This window comes from Vombatus ursinus, unplaced genomic scaffold (genome assembly GCF_900497805.2).
Source record: "Vombatus ursinus unplaced genomic scaffold, bare-nosed wombat genome assembly UNPS02011334.1, whole genome shotgun sequence".
In the NCBI taxonomy this organism is placed as follows: Eukaryota; Metazoa; Chordata; class Mammalia; order Diprotodontia; family Vombatidae; genus Vombatus; species Vombatus ursinus.
Genome location: NW_020951112.1, coordinates 8721819 through 8738110, shown reverse-complemented (window position 1 = coordinate 8738110; position 16292 = coordinate 8721819). Strand labels below are relative to the sequence as shown.

The 16292-nt window shown below is 42.9% G+C and overlaps 2 protein-coding genes across 3 annotated transcripts in view; one reads left to right on the top strand and one right to left on the bottom strand.

Moving 5' to 3' along the window:
- FGD6 (FYVE, RhoGEF and PH domain containing 6) overlaps positions 1-1204 on the bottom strand; it is a 162411-nt gene extending 161207 nt beyond the window's left edge. The window contains exon 1 of the mRNA XM_027855866.1: positions 1030-1204. Coding sequence (XP_027711667.1) covers positions 1030-1057 — 28 coding nt within the window. The 5' untranslated portion in view covers positions 1058-1204. The remainder of the gene's footprint in view (positions 1-1029) is intronic.
- Positions 1205-1755: 551 nt separating this feature from the next.
- The window catches only part of VEZT (vezatin, adherens junctions transmembrane protein), an 88706-nt gene continuing 74169 nt past the window's right edge, over positions 1756-16292 (top strand). For both annotated transcript variants that reach the window (XM_027855823.1, XM_027855822.1), the window contains exon 1: positions 1756-1818. In XM_027855823.1, coding sequence (XP_027711624.1) covers positions 1783-1818 — 36 coding nt within the window. In that variant the 5' untranslated portion in view covers positions 1756-1782. The remainder of the gene's footprint in view (positions 1819-16292) is intronic.

The following is a 16292-nucleotide window of genomic DNA, read 5'->3' as shown; positions in this document are numbered from 1 at the left end:
ACTGAAAGCTTATCTTCAGCAGAGCATGAAAACTTTTTTTTTGGATAGGGTAAAGTATATGATCAAAACTGAGATTGAAAAATTAACTTTTAAAAAATCCCAATTTTCTAATTAAGTTGCAGGTCTCCTTTGTGCTCATTTCTAGAAATCCTTTTTAAAAATGCCCAAGATTAATGAAAACTAACAGCAACTTTTGCCTGTATCATTAGCGGCGGACCACGTACCTGCAAATGAAGTGTTTAAGTATATAAGGAAATTAGTCATTAAAAAGTTAACATGGGGCGGGGGGGGGGGGGACAAAAAGGAGACACTACAATCCCTTTAATGCAAGGTCCCGCTATAGGAGCCAAAACGATTGCATTATTTTAACTGGGAGGAATTCGGAGGGATACTAATAAGAAAGGCGAAATACTTGGTTAAAAAGCTACAAATATTGACCCGGCCCCTAGAGCCAAGTATTCCAGGTTAAACAGGGTGTGGAAAGAAAACAACGGCTCTGAAACAAAGTCTCCTCTGCAGATAAAGAGTTTCTGGTCTGTCCCCGAGTTTCCCAAGACTCCAGCCTAGGCAAGCAGTGAGCCGCCCGTATCGCCTCGCACAGTCCTCCCCTATAATAACTCGGTTTCTGGCTAGGGGGGTGGTTGCTCACAGTGGGGTAAAGCGGTCCCCACTTCAAAGGGGAGCCCCTACTCCGGTCCCCAAGAGTTCTGAGTGAACTGGGGCTAATCCCCGGGGCCACGGAGGACCCCACCACCACCACCCTTCCCCAAACCTTTACAGACAGGACGCAGGAGATGCCCGGAGGTGGCAAACAGCCTCGCCTGGGGAGGAAGACCATTGTACTCTGTCTGGCAGTGGTCAGTTCAGTACTTGCAGATGTCCTCTCGGTGGCTGCACGGGCTGCTCTGGGGAGAGGGAAGGGGCAGGAAACTCAAGGCTTCCCAAGTCCCCGAGTGCCCGCAGGACGCAGCTGGAGCGCTGCTCGTTACAAACTTTCCGGAGGGACGAGCGCAACCCCCAGGCACTTACCGGCGCTGGAATTCATGATTCCTCCCATGCGGGCTCTGTCCCTTCTCTCTTGCTCTTTCCAGCGCCCCTTTTTTTAATCCTCTTTAATGCATTGTCTCCAGTTTGGGGGGTTCAGGGATCAGGGTCCGCGGCCGCCGCATCACGTCCGGCAGCGCCGGTACAAAAGCAGCCGCCGGCTCCCGGGGCTCTCCCGACGCTAGCCGCCGAGCCAGCCGCCTGGCCGGCCGAGGGGCAAGGAGCACGCGAGCGCCCCCGAGCCGAGCTCCCGGGGAAGGTTGCGAAGGCTCGAGCGCCTCCCCGAACGAGCTCCGGGAGAAGATTCTCAGAGCGCTAGCGCGTTCCTCCCTCCCGCCCCCTACCCCGGCGCGTGCGGGCTCCAGCTGGCCGGGCTCCGACGGAGGCGTTCCGAAGAGCGAGCGCGCTCCCCCGGCACGCGCTCCAGAAAAAAAAAAGGAAAAGAGAAAAAAAACAACTACGAATCCCGGCCCTCTCAGCGCCCCCTAAGGGCGGCAGCGATAACAGCTAAACGTCCCGCCCAGGGGAATCTCAGGATTTCAATCATTCGTTTGCCCCCCCCGCCCCCGCCCCCGCCCCTCGGCTGTCCGGAAGAGAGGGAGAGCGAGCCGCGAGGCACGCTGGGAGTTGTAGTTCGGCGCCGCTCCGGCGCCAGGCTCGGGGCCCGCAAGTCCCGCCCCCCCGGGCTGACGGACTTCATTTCCCATCGTGCCGGGGCGGGTGGCATGGCGGAGAAGGATGACACCGGAGTTTGACGAAGAAGTGGTGTTTGAGGTAGGGGGATGATGGAGGCGGCGGCGCCGCCCGAGCGAGGGCTTGCCTCGGGGTCGGCACGGAAGGGGATGCGGGGCTGGGGGCCCCAGAGGGCTGGGCGGGGCCGCGCGGGGCGGGACAGGCTGGGCTGACAGGTGTGAGGGGAGGGCGGCGCGTCTCTATCCTTTCCCCCGCCTCGCCCGAGGGCACGCGGGTCTGGGGATCCCGGCCCAGCGCTTCCCCAGGGCCGCCCCACCTCTATGCTCACCCGGGCCTTCCCCCAGCCCCGGGCGCCCCGGACCACTCCAGCCATGCGCGCCCCCAGGTGCCCCGCCCTTCGCGCCTCTTGGCCTTCCCTTGGCTCCCGGCTCCCTAGACCACCTCCCGCTGTGCGCGCCCCCGAGGCTCCCCCCGGCTCTGGCCATCTCGGACCACTCCCACCCACCCGCCGCCAGGCGCGGCCCCGGGGCTCCCCTCGCTCTAGACATCTTAGACCACCCCCAGCTGTGCGCGCCCCCGGGATCCCCACCCCGAGCCAGGCGCTTCCCTTGGGAGCCCCCCTCCTCCACCTTCCGTCCCCCCAGCCCGGGCATCTTAGACCACCCCCCGCCAGGCGCTTCCCTAGGAGCCCCCAGCCCCAACCTCCGCGTCCCCGAGCTCTCCTCCAGCTTTGCGTGCCCCCGGGTCTGCCCCCAGCTCTGGCTGCCCACGGATCCTCTCCAATATGAAGGGATACAAGGGTGGAGGAGATCCCTCGGGACTAAGGATGCTCTGGGAGAAGCCGGTCCTCTGTGCCTGGAGGCCGCTGTTACTGGTAGCAGTCTCTGCAAGCAGCATGTATACCTGAAGCCCATGTTAGACAACCCCAACCTGAGTAAAATGTAATTGGGAAGTCTTTAAAATAATACAAATACAATAGAGCATAGATATCAATATGTGGTTCTGTAAGTCATTATGCATCTGGGTTTAGTGGATTCCCCGGTCTGTACTAAGGAATTGGAGAAGACCAAAAAAAAAAAAAAAAAACCACCCAGAAAACAGCGCCTGCCCTCAGGACACTTCTGCATTATCCTGTAGCCTCTTCTTCCGGCCAGGATCTGTGGCCTAGGGCTGGGGCTGTTGTTGGGTGTGGAAGCACTTAAAACCTCACTTTAACTGCTCTTGCTGGGCACTAGAGATGCTAATAGGAAAACAAAAGGTCCCTGATCTCCAGGGTCTTAAATTGTACTGGAGCTGCTGTTGCTGCCTTTTTGCCTGTGGCATTGGAAGTTTGCTGGGAAATAGAAGTGAGGTTAGAGCCTCTGGAGTCCTGGCTTCTTGGATCTTTTTTTTTTAAAAACCCACTGTGATTGACCTATGGGAAAATGTGACCAGAGGCAATTCTATGTGAAGCTTCTTGGGTCCCTGGGAGTGAATGTCTTAAAGGCATCATTGATGTAATAAAGGAAAAAAATTGGAGGCAAATTTCCTATTGCCAGTTTTCCGGGGAACACAGGCCCAGAGGCTCCTGATAGCCAGATGGAAGGAGGACATGTTTGAAGCTTTATTGATGATCTCACTTAGTAAGAAATCTTCCTTCGTTTAGCTATTAAGGGATGTCAACTCCAAGATTGGAGCACTAATGCTCACAAGGCAATTTTTCATAATGTATTATCTTTTCAATGATTTTCCAGTGAGTCATTGAGACAGTTGATGAGTGTGTGCCTGTTATATAACTACCATTTACAGTACAGCAAAAGCACTACTAAATTTGTGTTAATACATTGTCTTCTCTCATAGATATGAGTAGTGAATGAAATCAAAGGTCAAGTTTTAGCCAATGTGTATATATGTGTATGATTTAATACCTTCTAACATACTTGCATAGAGCAAAGTTAAAGTTGTTTATTGTGGCTTAAAGGACGCATACATATATCAGAATTAGTTCTAAAAAGATCGATTTTTTTGGCTGTAGAAATAGGTTCCTATGCATTTTGACTCAAGGATATTCATTCATTCACTTGTTTCACTGTAATTGGCCTCTAAACATGTTTGTGTCCTGTTCAAGGATATACAGTTTGACAGATGTGAAGAACTTGGAGAAATTTTGAAAGAACCACTAAGAATAATTAGAATTTAGAAAGTGAAGCCTGTGATGAAAGGAGTCAGAAATTGGGAATGTTAGCTAGAGAAAATAGACAAAACTGGTAGAGAACTATAAATATAGGTAGAAAACATTACTGCACAAAAATGGCTGTTGTCATTAACAAAAGTCATTAAATCAAAATAAAAAATTATTTCAATACTCCCGTAGCAAGGCATTTGTAGTAATGCTATGTGTAGTATGCCACTTCTGAACCTGTGAACTAAAATAATATCATGACTGAGGACTTATGAATAGTGTTATGAAAAGAAGGGTCTAGAATTGCCTTTTCTGAGCATCTTTTTAATTAAAAAAAAAGTTTAAAATAGATTCCTAGCATCCTTCTTGAAGCAACCCTGCCTTAAGATGGGGGCAGACTAGGTCAAAAGTGTCAAATGTGAGACCCACAACTCTCCCTCCAACCAGATTAAGGTGTAATTGAGAAATTTTTAGCAAAATAAATAAAAATGCAGTAGAACATAGGTGTTAATTTATGGTTTTCTAAGTCAATATGCAGCTGGGTTTAGGGACACCCTAGTGGTCCCTCTTTCTGCTTGAGTTTGATACCCCTGAACAAGATGACCTCAACATCCGTCTGATTAAAAAACCAAAATAAAGAATCCTGATTCCTTGGGGCAGCTAGATGGTGCAGTGGATAGAGCACCGACCCTAAAGTCAGGAGTACCTGAGTTCAAATCCGGCCTCAGACCAAACACTTGACGCGTACTAGCTGTGTGACCTTGGGCAAGTCACTTAACCCTGACTGCCTCACTTAAAAAAAAAAAAAAGAAGCTTGATTCCTTAATAATGATGTCTGTGCATAGATATTATATGTCAAGAAACCCCATTATAATTTTTTAAATGAATAAATAAATTTGATTTTGGCTCAGAAGATGGTAGTTTCTTTTAGAGTTTCTAAATCAAACTACTAAAGAATTTCATGGACAATCTAGACTAGAATAAAAATGACACATGAAATTCTAATATTTTGTTAATATTAATTATGTTCTCTATTAAAGTCCTGTTCAGATGCCTTTGCTGGTGAGGAGGTAGCTATATATAACTCTGTAATACCAGCAGAGCTCAAACTCTCCTCCCACATAGAAGAACTTTAAGCATGAGGCCTAACAAAGACTACATGCCTGTCTTCTGACGACCACCCTGGCTAAATCTGGAGAAGCTTATTACCAGAATGTTAGCTTTTAGTTAATGAAATTTTTAAACACAGCAGCATTTGAAGACTATCTACTGAGGTGTAAAGGGTTTGGTTGTAGATAGTAATAATGGATACTTGAAGTATTGTTAAACTATCAATTATAGAAACAGGCCACATTAAACCTAGCTCAATTTTGCCTACAATTTTCATACCTGAACATTTTTTCTTTCTTTTTTTTTTCATTTTTTTTTAACATGTGTTTTTAAAACTTTGGGTTACAAATTTTCTTCCTTCCCCTCTCCCCACCCACCCTCATTGAAAAGGCAAGCATCTTGATACAGGTTATAGATATGTAGTCATGCACAACACTTCCATAGTAGACATGCTGTGGAAAACTAAGTATATTTCCCTTCATCCTATCCTACCCCCCATTTATTCTATTCTATCTTTTGACTCTGTCCCTCCTCAGAAGTGTTTGCTTTTGATTATTCCCCCTCCCCCAACCTGCCCTCCCCTCTATCGACCCCCTGCTCTCCTTTCCCCTTCCCCCTTTATTTTCCTGTAGGGTAAGATAGATTTCCATACCCCATTGTGTATGTTATTCCCTCCTTAAGCCAAATCCTATGAGAGTAAGATTCACTCATTCCCTCTCAGCTTCCCCCATTTCTCCTCCACTGTAAAAACCTTTTCTTGTCTGTTTCATGTGAGATATTTTACCTCATTCTACTTCTCCCTTTCTGCTTCTCCCAATATAATCCTCTCTCACCCCTTAATTTTATTTTCCAGATATCACCCCTTCATCTTCAACTCACGCTGTGCCTTCTATCTATCTATACATACATATAATTTTTTTCCCTCCCACTACCCTAATACTGATAAAGGACTCATGTGTTACAAATACCATCTTTCCCTGCAGGAATGTAAACAGTTCAACCTTAATAAGTCTCTTATGATTTCTCTTTCCTGTTTACCTCTTCCATGTTTCACTTGAGTCTTGTATTTGAAGGTCAAATTTTCTATTCAGCTCTGGTCTTTTCCACAGGAATGCTTGAAAGTCCCCTATTTCATTGAATGACCATTTTTTACCCTGAAGGATTATACTCAGTTTTGCTGGGTAGGTGATTCTAGGTTGTAGTCTCGTCTCCTTTGCCCTCCGGAATATCATACTCCATGCCCTCCAGACCCTTAATGTAGAAGCTGCTAAATCTTGTATTATCCTGATTGTGTTTCCACAGTACTTGAATTGTTTCCTTCTGGCTGCTTGCAATATCATCTCATTGACCTGGGAATTCTGGAATTTGGCTACAACATTCCTAGGAGTTTTCCTTTGGGGATCTCTTTCAGGAGGTGATCAGTGGATTCTTTCAATTTCTGTTTTACCTCTGGTTCTAAAATATCAGGACAGTTTTCCTGGATCATTTCTTGAAAGATGATGTCGAGGCTCTTTTCTTGATCATGGCTTTCAGACAGTCTAATAATTTTTAAGTTCTCTCTCCTGGACCTATTTTCCAGATCAGTTGTTTTTCCAATGAGATATTTCACATTCTCTTCTATTTTTTCATTCCTTTTGATTAGTGTTACAGTGCCTTGATTTCTTAAATTGTCACTAGCTTCCAATTTCTCCATTCTAGTTTTTAAGGAAGTACTTTCTTCAGTAAGCTTTTGGACTTCCTTTTCCATTTAACCAATTTTGCTTTTTAGGGCATTCTTCTCCTCATTGGCTTTTTGGACCCCTTTTGCCATTTCGGTTAGGCTATTTTTTAAGGTGTTATTTTCTTCAGTATTTTTTTTGGGTCTCCTTTAGCATCACTCTCAGTTTTTCCTCTACTTCTCTTACTTGCTTCTCAAAATCCTTTTTGAGCTCTTCCATGACCTGGGACCAGTTCATATTTTTCTTGGAGGCTTTGGATGTAGGAATTTTGGCTTTGTTGTCTTCTTCTGGTTGTATGTTTTGATCTTCTTTGTCACCAAAGTAAGATAATATAGTCTGACTCTTTTTGCGCTGCTTGCTTATGATCTCGGTCAATTACTTGAGTTATAAACTCTTTGTTAAGGTAGGAGTCTGCTTCCAGCATGGAGAATGTACTGTCCCAAGCTTCAGGGGTTTTGTACAGCTGTTTTCAGAGATACTTCTAGGGACCTGTAAATTTTCAGTTCTTCCAAGTTGTTGTGATCAAGGGTGAGGTGTTTACTCCTTTCCTGGCCTGTGCTCTGGTCTATGAGTACTCTTTTCTGCTTGTAACTGTGAGGAGGGTTTCCTCTCCACAGCCACGATAAGTTCCACCACACCAGCGCTCCTCCTCACCCCAGGACCACCACCCAGAACTGTGACCCAGATCCACGCACGGGCAAAGCAAGAGAATCCTGCAGCAGCAGAGAGATCCCTGCAATCCCCCTCTGATCAGCCACTCAATTCCCCCTCAGTCTGTGGGCCTGAAGCTCAGGAGGCAGCCGCTGCCCCAGGCCACAATCGGGACTTGCAGCTGAGACTTAGCTTCTCTCTCTCACTGCAGTCACAGAGCTTTCCTCCTGACCTTCTAAGTTGCCTTTGGCATTTGTGGGTTGAGAAGTCTGGAAACCGCCCCAGCTGCCTACGATTCAGCTCTCTGAGGCCTGCTCCAGGTTTGCTGTGGCCTGCCCGCCAAACTGTGCTCTTCTCCCTGCCCAGCGTGATATATCTTTCTGATCAACCATCCAGGTTGTCTTTGGCTGGAAATTTGTTTCACTCTGTCTTTTTGTGGGTTCTGCTGCTTTAGAATTTGTTTAGAGCCATTTTTTATAGGTATTTGGAGGGGTTTTGGGGGAGAGCTTAAGTCACTGCTTTCACTCTGCCATCTTGGCTCCGCCCCCCCCAACATTTTTTCTGAAATTATTTAGAAAAGTTTGCTTATAGTACCAGGAGAAGATTGTACACGGTAACAGCAACATTATGCAATGATCAACTATGATTGACTTAGCTCCTCTCAGCAATGCAATGATCCAAACAATTCCAAAAGACTTATGATGGAAAATGCTGTCTGCATCCAGAGAAAGAAAGGAGCCTGAATGCAAATTGAAGCACACTGTTTTAACTTTTTGAGGTTTCTTTTTTTGTGTGGCTTTTTTCCTTTTGTTCCGTTTCTTCTTTCATGACATGACTAATGAGGAAATATGTTTTATGTGATTGCACATGTATAACCTATATCAGACTGCTTGCCATCATGGGGAATAGAGGGAGGGAGAAAAATTTGTAACTCAAAATCTTTCAAAAGATGAATGATGAAAATTGTCTTTATGTGTAATTGGAAAAAATAAAGTACTATTTTTCAAAAGAAAAGTTTGCTTATTAATTGCTGGCCAGTAATTAATAAAGAACTTGTGACTTTGTGTGGAAAACTACTGATATAGAAGCTCCTTCAGAATCAAAGAATTTGAGAGTTGAAAAGGACCTCTTGTGACATCCATTCCAAGCTGTACCCAAAAAGAATCCTTATTAGAACATAGTTGAAAAGTGGTTATCTAACTTCTGCTTAAAGACCTCCAGGGAGGGGAGAACCTGCCATCTTGAGGCAGAACTCTTCACTTTTGGACTGCTTCAGTTGTTGGAAAGGTTTTCCTGACAACAAGCCTAAATTTGTTTATTTACAATTCTCTTCCATTGCTATTAATTCTGTCATCTGGGGCCACTGAGTCAGCACTGAGACATTTCTGTAACTGTTCGTCCTAGGGAGTCGTGGTACATTGAGTGGTAATGTGACTTGCCTCTGGTCACACAGCCAGACATGGCTCTGCAGCCACTGTAACAACGCTACCTCTCAATAAAGTATTATAGATCTCAAATTCAATTGTTCTCTTATTGAGAAATGCATTTGTTTTTTTAATAATAATAATAATAATCAGTACATTTATATAGTGCTTATTATATGCTTTTGAACAAGCAGTTTGATACAGTGAAAGGACCACTGACCCAGGAAATGAGAAGAAATGGGTTCTAGACCTGCTGTATTACTGACTGGCTTTGTGACCTTAGTCAAGTCTCAGTGTCAGATTGCTTATCTGCAGAATTAAGGATGGGGAACTAGATGGTTACTAAAGTGGTTTTTTTTTTTTCCTAAGTGTTTCATGGATCTCTTGGAAATGTTATTATGGACTACATTGTTCTATCTAATTTTAAAAACTTGAGTGATGGACAAAGATTGCCCAGTGAGAGTACCAAGAGGTAAATGAATGTTTGTAGTCTGAAAGCTGATTCTTAATGACCTCTCTCGCCCTTTCTGCCACTGCTCTTACGGCAGTGGAAGGGAGCCATTCAAGACTAAAAGCAATTTATATGTTTCATGGGATTGCCATCTCTTTTTAAATATTCATTTATTTTATGTTGAGTTCCAAATTTTCTCCCTCCACCAGCCTTTTCTCCACTGTTTGAGAAAGTTAGCAGTAATATCTGCTATACGTGTGAAATGCATCCAAGACATTTTTGTATTAGCCATATGGAAAAAAAAAGCCAGAAAAATAAAGAAAATGAAAAAATTATGCTTCAGTCTGTACTCTGAGTTCATCGCCTCTCTCTGGAGCCAGATAGCATTTTTCATTGAGTCATTTAGAATTGTCTTGGATCATTGTATTGAACAGAGTGGCTAAGTCTTTCACAGTTGATTATCATTACAATATTGCCATTACTATATAAAACATTCTCCTGGTTCTCTCACTTCACTTTGCATCCATTCATGTAAGTCTTCCCAAGTTTTTCTGAAACCATCCCCTTTTTTATTTTTTATAGCACAGAAATACTCTATCACAATCACATACTGCAGCTTGTTCAGCCATTCCTCAGTTGATAGCCATCCCCTCAATTTCTAATTCTTTGCCACCACAAAAAGTGCTATTATAAATACTTTTGCATATATAGATCTTTTTCCTTTTTTCTTTGTTCACAGACCTAGTAGTGGTATTACTGGATCCAAAGGTTTGCACAGTTTTATACATGGCAGTATTATGGTGATCATTCTCTCTGTGCCTGGCCAGACTAAACCTTTGACTGCAGATGTCATACTGTCTTTCTTTTAGAACCTATCAAGGTTTGAATTGTGTTGGCCTAGCCTTTGAGAATCCAGGGTCACCTCCACAATGAGGCATCCAAATAGCACTTTTCTGGTGGTCAAAAGGACATTATCGAGGATCTTCCTATCTCGGGGCAAAGTGTGGGCTAGTTGAGTATCTCAAGTGAGGAATAGCAGATTAAGAGTTTGAGTACCCCATTTATATGCATTTTTTTTTAAATTAGGGAAAGCCTGTCATTGCTTTGAGTGGTTGCTATATGGAGGTCTTGGATTAAGCATTGGAAGGGATATTAGAGCTCATCTGGTTTAGTCCACTCATTTCACAGATGGCAAAACTGAGGTCCAGAGAGGTTAAGGGACTTGCCCTTGGGTCACAGGAGCACTCTTGACATGAGTGACTCTGTCTTGAATTTTTCATGAGCATCATCTCATTAACCCAAGGTCACAAGGATAGTGTCAGAGCTAGAGTAGTGACTTGAATCACACAAGGTGAAAGGGCAGAACAAAAACAGCAAAGGCACAAGATAACTAGGGAGATAATAATGAAGCACGTAGCTGCCCAGGAAATGTTCATGTTACCAAGCTCAGGAGAACCTCCTCCTAGGCTCCTGAAAGAACAGCAGAGAGGAGAGAATGTATGAGCACAATCTTCACCGAAAGGTGAAGGAGAATGGAGGCTGGTAAAATTAACTTGAATTTCTGGTAGAATTCTGGTGTTCTTAAAGGAGCATCTAGAAAAAGAAATGATGGCCACAAAAAAAAAACAAACAAACAAAAAACCGGCATGCCTTCATTAAGAAATCATGTTAGACAAGCCTGATTTTCTTTTTTGACTACTGATCTGATAAATCATTGAATGCTGTAATTAACCTTCCTAAGCTAGCACTGCACCCCTCCAAGTCTTCTTTACACCTTATATATTCCCCCCTCCAATAATGTGTGATCCAGTTCCTGGCCTCTTTGCTATTCCTCAGAGAGGATGGTCTATCTCTTAACTCTGGCCATTTTTGCTGACTCTCCCCCATGCCTGGAATGTTCTCTCCCTTCTCACTTCTGCCTCCAGGCATCTCTGGCTTCCTGCAAGTCCCAGCTAAAATTTCACCTCCTACAAGAAACTTTGCCCAATCCCCCTTGATTCTAGTACCTTACCTCTATTGACTGTCTGCAATCACTGTCCATAGCTTGTTTGTACATAGTTGTTTGCATGTTGTGTTTCTTCCACTAAATTGTGAATTCTTGAGGCAAAGGACTTTTACACTTTCTTTGTACCCCTAGTACTTAGTATAGTGCCTGACACATAGTAGGCACTATGAATGCTTACCAGCTGACTGCCTGATTTTATTAAAGCATGTGATGGATTTTTGTCCTCTTCTTGGGGTCAGAATAGAACACCGTAGGCTGGATATTCTTGGCAGTTAGTGGAGTCAGATGGCCAAATGGCCAACAAACCATTCTCATAGTGTCAGGAAAACATAGTGGGAAAAGTGTCTGGGCAGGGAAAATGGTGAATACTCTCAAATGCCACACGGTGATCCAGAAGGATGAAGACTGAGAAAAGACCACCAGATGTGACCGTTAAAAGATCATTGATGACTTTGGATAAAGCATTTTTAGTTGAGTGACAAAATTGGAAACTAGACTGCAAAGGATTGAGGACTGAAAGGAGAAGAAATGGAAGCAGCAAATGTAGTAAGATTTTCTGGCCATTTGGCTGAGAAATGGAGGAGAAGCATAGGATGACAGCTGGAGGGGATGGCAGTGTACAGTGAAGGTTTTTTAAGGATAGAGGAGATGGGTATACTTGAAGACAAGGAAAGGAACCTGTTGATAGGGAGAACCTATTAATTGAGAAAAAGACTGGGATGAATGAGGATGTACTTGCTGGAGAAGATAGGAGGAAATGGGATCAACTGTACATGTAGAGAGGGAAGATTCAGTATGATGCATCAGCATTGTGTTATAGAAGCCAAGAAAACAATGTCATCTTCATCCGCACTCAGAGGCATTGTTTCCAGAAATAAGGAGGAGTGGGGCCTGCTGGCTGGTGCCCTGGCCAGATCACAGATGTTCAGTTTGGTACATCACATGTCAGAAAGCACAAGGATAAGCTGGAGAGTATCCAGATGAGGCTTACCAGACTGGAGAAAGGGGCTGGAGTCCACGATGGAGAAGGATTGGCTGAAGGAACGGGATGTTTATCCTGCAGAGCAGAAACTTGGTAGAGATGGGGCAGGGGATTGTGACACATGAAGACAGCTATTTGAAGGGCTCTCCTGTGGAAGAGGGATAACCAGTGATGAAATTATTCACCCTTCAAGATAACAGATGCTGTCTGCCTGGAGGAAGGTCCTGGAGGCCAGTAAACCAGAAACATTCATTAAACATTTACTCCATGGCAGGCAACGTGCTCTCCAGCATGGTAGAAACTGCCAGAGTGGTGCTTCCCTGGTGTAGTCTTCTAGAAACCTTCTAGATCTCCTCTCTGCTCTGATAAGGCATCACAGCAGGACTCCGCTGAATGATCCCCTATTCTTTGTTACAGCCAAGTTGAACGACTGTCCATCCTCAAGTGCTCAGTGGACTTGTCAGAATCCCTCTGGTCCTTCAGGGCCCAGATCTGGTGCTATGCCTTTCCTGAAGCCTTCCTGGGGCTCCTGAATTGAATGTGGTTTTTCTCTCTTCAGTACTCTCCAGACATTTTTTTTCCTGACTGTCTCTTTTGAACCTATTACATTCTCCTTTGTATTAGTTTGTGTGTGTGTGTGTGTGTGTGTGTATGTGTGTGTGTGTGTGTGGTGTGCATGTGCATTTGATTCTGCTAGATCCTAAACTCTAAGTGCAAGTTATATAACTATCTTTGTATCCCAGGGCCCAGAGCAATACTTTTGCATGTTACAGATGCTTCACAAATGTTTGTTAAATTGCTTTTTAATTGATTTACTATAGAATTGATGCTTTAAGAGTGAAATCTCCAGCCGCTTAGAAATGTTTTTCATGTTTTAGGGATGTCTTTTGTTTTAACATAGGCCTTTCTGGAAATAACCCACTTACCCCAAAACCCATTAAAATGTCCTACCCAGGAATCCTTAGTGACTTCTTATTCCTTCTAAACCAAAATACAAGCTCCTCAGCTCAGCATTTAAAGCTGATCCCAGTTGCCTCCGTCTTACCTTCCCAGACTTATATACCAGTGTCCCCTTGAAAACATTCTCACCAATTGCAAAACTGGCTTGTGAGGTATTGCCCAGACTTAGTCTGCTGCTTCTTGTTTCTGTGCCTTTATTTTATGCAGTGCAATCGGTAGAGTGTCTCTTGCTTGAATAGGGGAGTATGTCCTTAGAGAGTTTCACCATCAGTAGGAAAGCCTTCTCCCACCCCCTCCCTCCCAAATTATACAGGACTTTAACTTGACAATAGTGAACACCTTTGAACATATATCTTCTTGTTTAATATTTTTGCTTGGTTTGAGTATTCACAAAGTTAAATCATTGCACAGTTTTCTAGTCACATTTTTCATCGAGTCTTGCATAATCATAATGCAAGTATGAATGAGGAATGTCATTTAATGCATCAGCTGCGTGTCATACAGTGCCCAACAAATACTAGGTGCTTAATGAATACTTGTTGATTCATTGAGAGCCTTCAGGGCTTTATTTTGTCGTCTCTAATTAAACAGTTATAAGTATCAAATTTAATTACCTTACTAGAGGAAGACAGAGATGTTTTCTTTCACTGCAGTTCCTCTGCTGTCTGAAGACTGCGCAGGGTGAGCTTGGGTTCTTATGGACTGTGCTACAAATCATTAGCTCTGAGCCAGTCCAACCAAGTTTGAAAGGCTTAACGTCGGGGCTGGGCAGCAAACCTTGCATCTATACCTCGTCACAAGAACAGCCTCACCACGTTCACAGGCGTGGGCCACCACAGCTTGTGTAAAAGGGCTAAATTCACATCAGTGGAAGAAGGGGCCATGCCACAGAAGTTACAGATATTTTGGAGGTTATAAGAGTTTTCCTTTAAGAAGCTCGTTCTCTCTCTCTCTCTCTCTCTCTCTATGTATATATATATGTATATGTATGCTTTTTAAAAATTGTATTATTTTTCTCATCATTTGTATCCAAGAAGAAGCCCAGAAAAATGATATTTGAATTGAGGGCTGGCTTTTATAAAACACCTCTAGTTGGAGTAATATTATATTACCTATTTATTAATGGAATTTCTTCAATCATCAGAACCCTGTTGCTAACATAAGTGGTGGCTACTAAGCATGAGCAGTTCATCTCCCCAAATTCAGCATGAACTTACATAATTAATTTATGTTTTCTTTGGCAGAAACTGTGTATAAATGTGAGTTGTTATCATTTTTTGAAATAAGTTATTAGTTTTTTTCATGTTGCCTTCCATTTCAAATTATTTTCTTCAGGGTGTTGGTATGCTTGAATTTATAAATTTTTTATCCTGACATTACAAAGGGTATTAAATATCTTTCTGATACTGTTTTCTTATGTATTCTTTCATATTTCATTTAGTAGAATGCAATATCTTATGATTGTAGACAGCAGCTTTGTCATGTACCAGATAATATCTATTATATTATTCACACCAATGCTAATATTAAATTATGTTTAAAACTTTAAATGCTGAAGAGTACCTGTCTGGTCTGTTCATATTTTATGCCAATCTAATTTTTCTTATATTAAAAGATTTCTTATTAGGGCCATGTATTGAAAAAAATTTAATCTTTTCTTGACTTCTTTTGTACCATGGGGACCAGGGGGAAGTACTGTACAAAAATCAGTTAAATTTAACTTAGGGGATTAATGTTTTACAAAACTAAATAGTGTGAATATCCATGGGGTTCTTTACACCTGGGACTTCACAGGTAGGCATTATTAGTATGGCTAGAAGTATTATTTTTGGAGGGAGTACTAGCAAATTAATACCGTTAGAATTTGTGATTTTGCTTCCTATCAGGTTAATTAACTGGTCTTGGAATATAGTTGTTTTTTTAATCCCACTAGGTTTGAATTGTAAATTGCTTTTCCATTTTACCAAATGCCCATAGCCTGGTGTTAACTCCGAAGCATATCAGTGACCTAATGAATGGTGTGATAAGACATTGAGAGATGATTTCATATGTCTTCTGGCCTCATGTATAAGGGGTCTGTTCTTAGCCATGGATCCTCTACACATTGGAAACTTTGGTAATATGCCACTCCCTAATAGACCACTTAGGAGGCTGAGTCCAAAGTGAAGCATCTCGTGAGGATGCTTCCATTAGCTGGAAGTCACCTAAAGAGATTTCTCTACCCTCCCACTCCCACCCCCAATCCACTCTCTACACAAGCTGCTAAAGTGATTATTCTTTTTTTTCTTTTAAATAATATTTTATTTTTTCAATTACATGTAAAGACAATTTTTAACATTCATTTTTTAAATAAAGTTTTGAATTCCAAATTTTCACCCTCCTCCCTAAGAAGGTAAGCAATTTGGTACAGGTTCGATATGTGCAATCGTGTGAAACATTTCCGTATTAGTCATGTTGTGAAAGAAGAAACAACAAAAGGAAAATCTATGAAAAAAATAAAGCAAAAATAGTATACTTCCATCTGCACTCTGCACTCAGCGTCCTTCAGTTCTTTCTATAGATGTGGATAGCATCTTCCATCATGAGCCTTTTGGAATTATCTTGGATCATTGTGTTGCTGAAAAGTGCTAAGTCAATCATAGCTGATCATTACACAATGTCGCTGTTACTATGTACAATGTTCTGGTTTTGCTAACTTCAAAGTGATCATTCATAGTTTGCCAAAGTGGGTAATACTGCCCCTAGTAGGGCACTGGAAAGATGGGGTGGGGAGCAGTAGTAGCCTGGAGTACAATTGCAATTGTGGGGCATTGAATAAAAATAAGGGAGCGGTGGAAGCATAAGGAAAGAAAAGAGAAGAAAATCTTGAAAAACCATTCGTACGTGTTTCATTTGTTGTGTGACAGAGTTAAAGTCGTAGTGTTTACATTATTTTCCAAATAAGCACACAAAATGTAAGTTATAACCTATCAGTGGTCAAGTCGGCAGACAGGTCTTAAAAAGCAAGTGTTGGAGGGGCAGCTAGGTGGCCCAGTGGATAGAGCACTAGGCCTGAAGTCAGGAGGACCTGAGTGCAAATCCAGCCTCAGACCA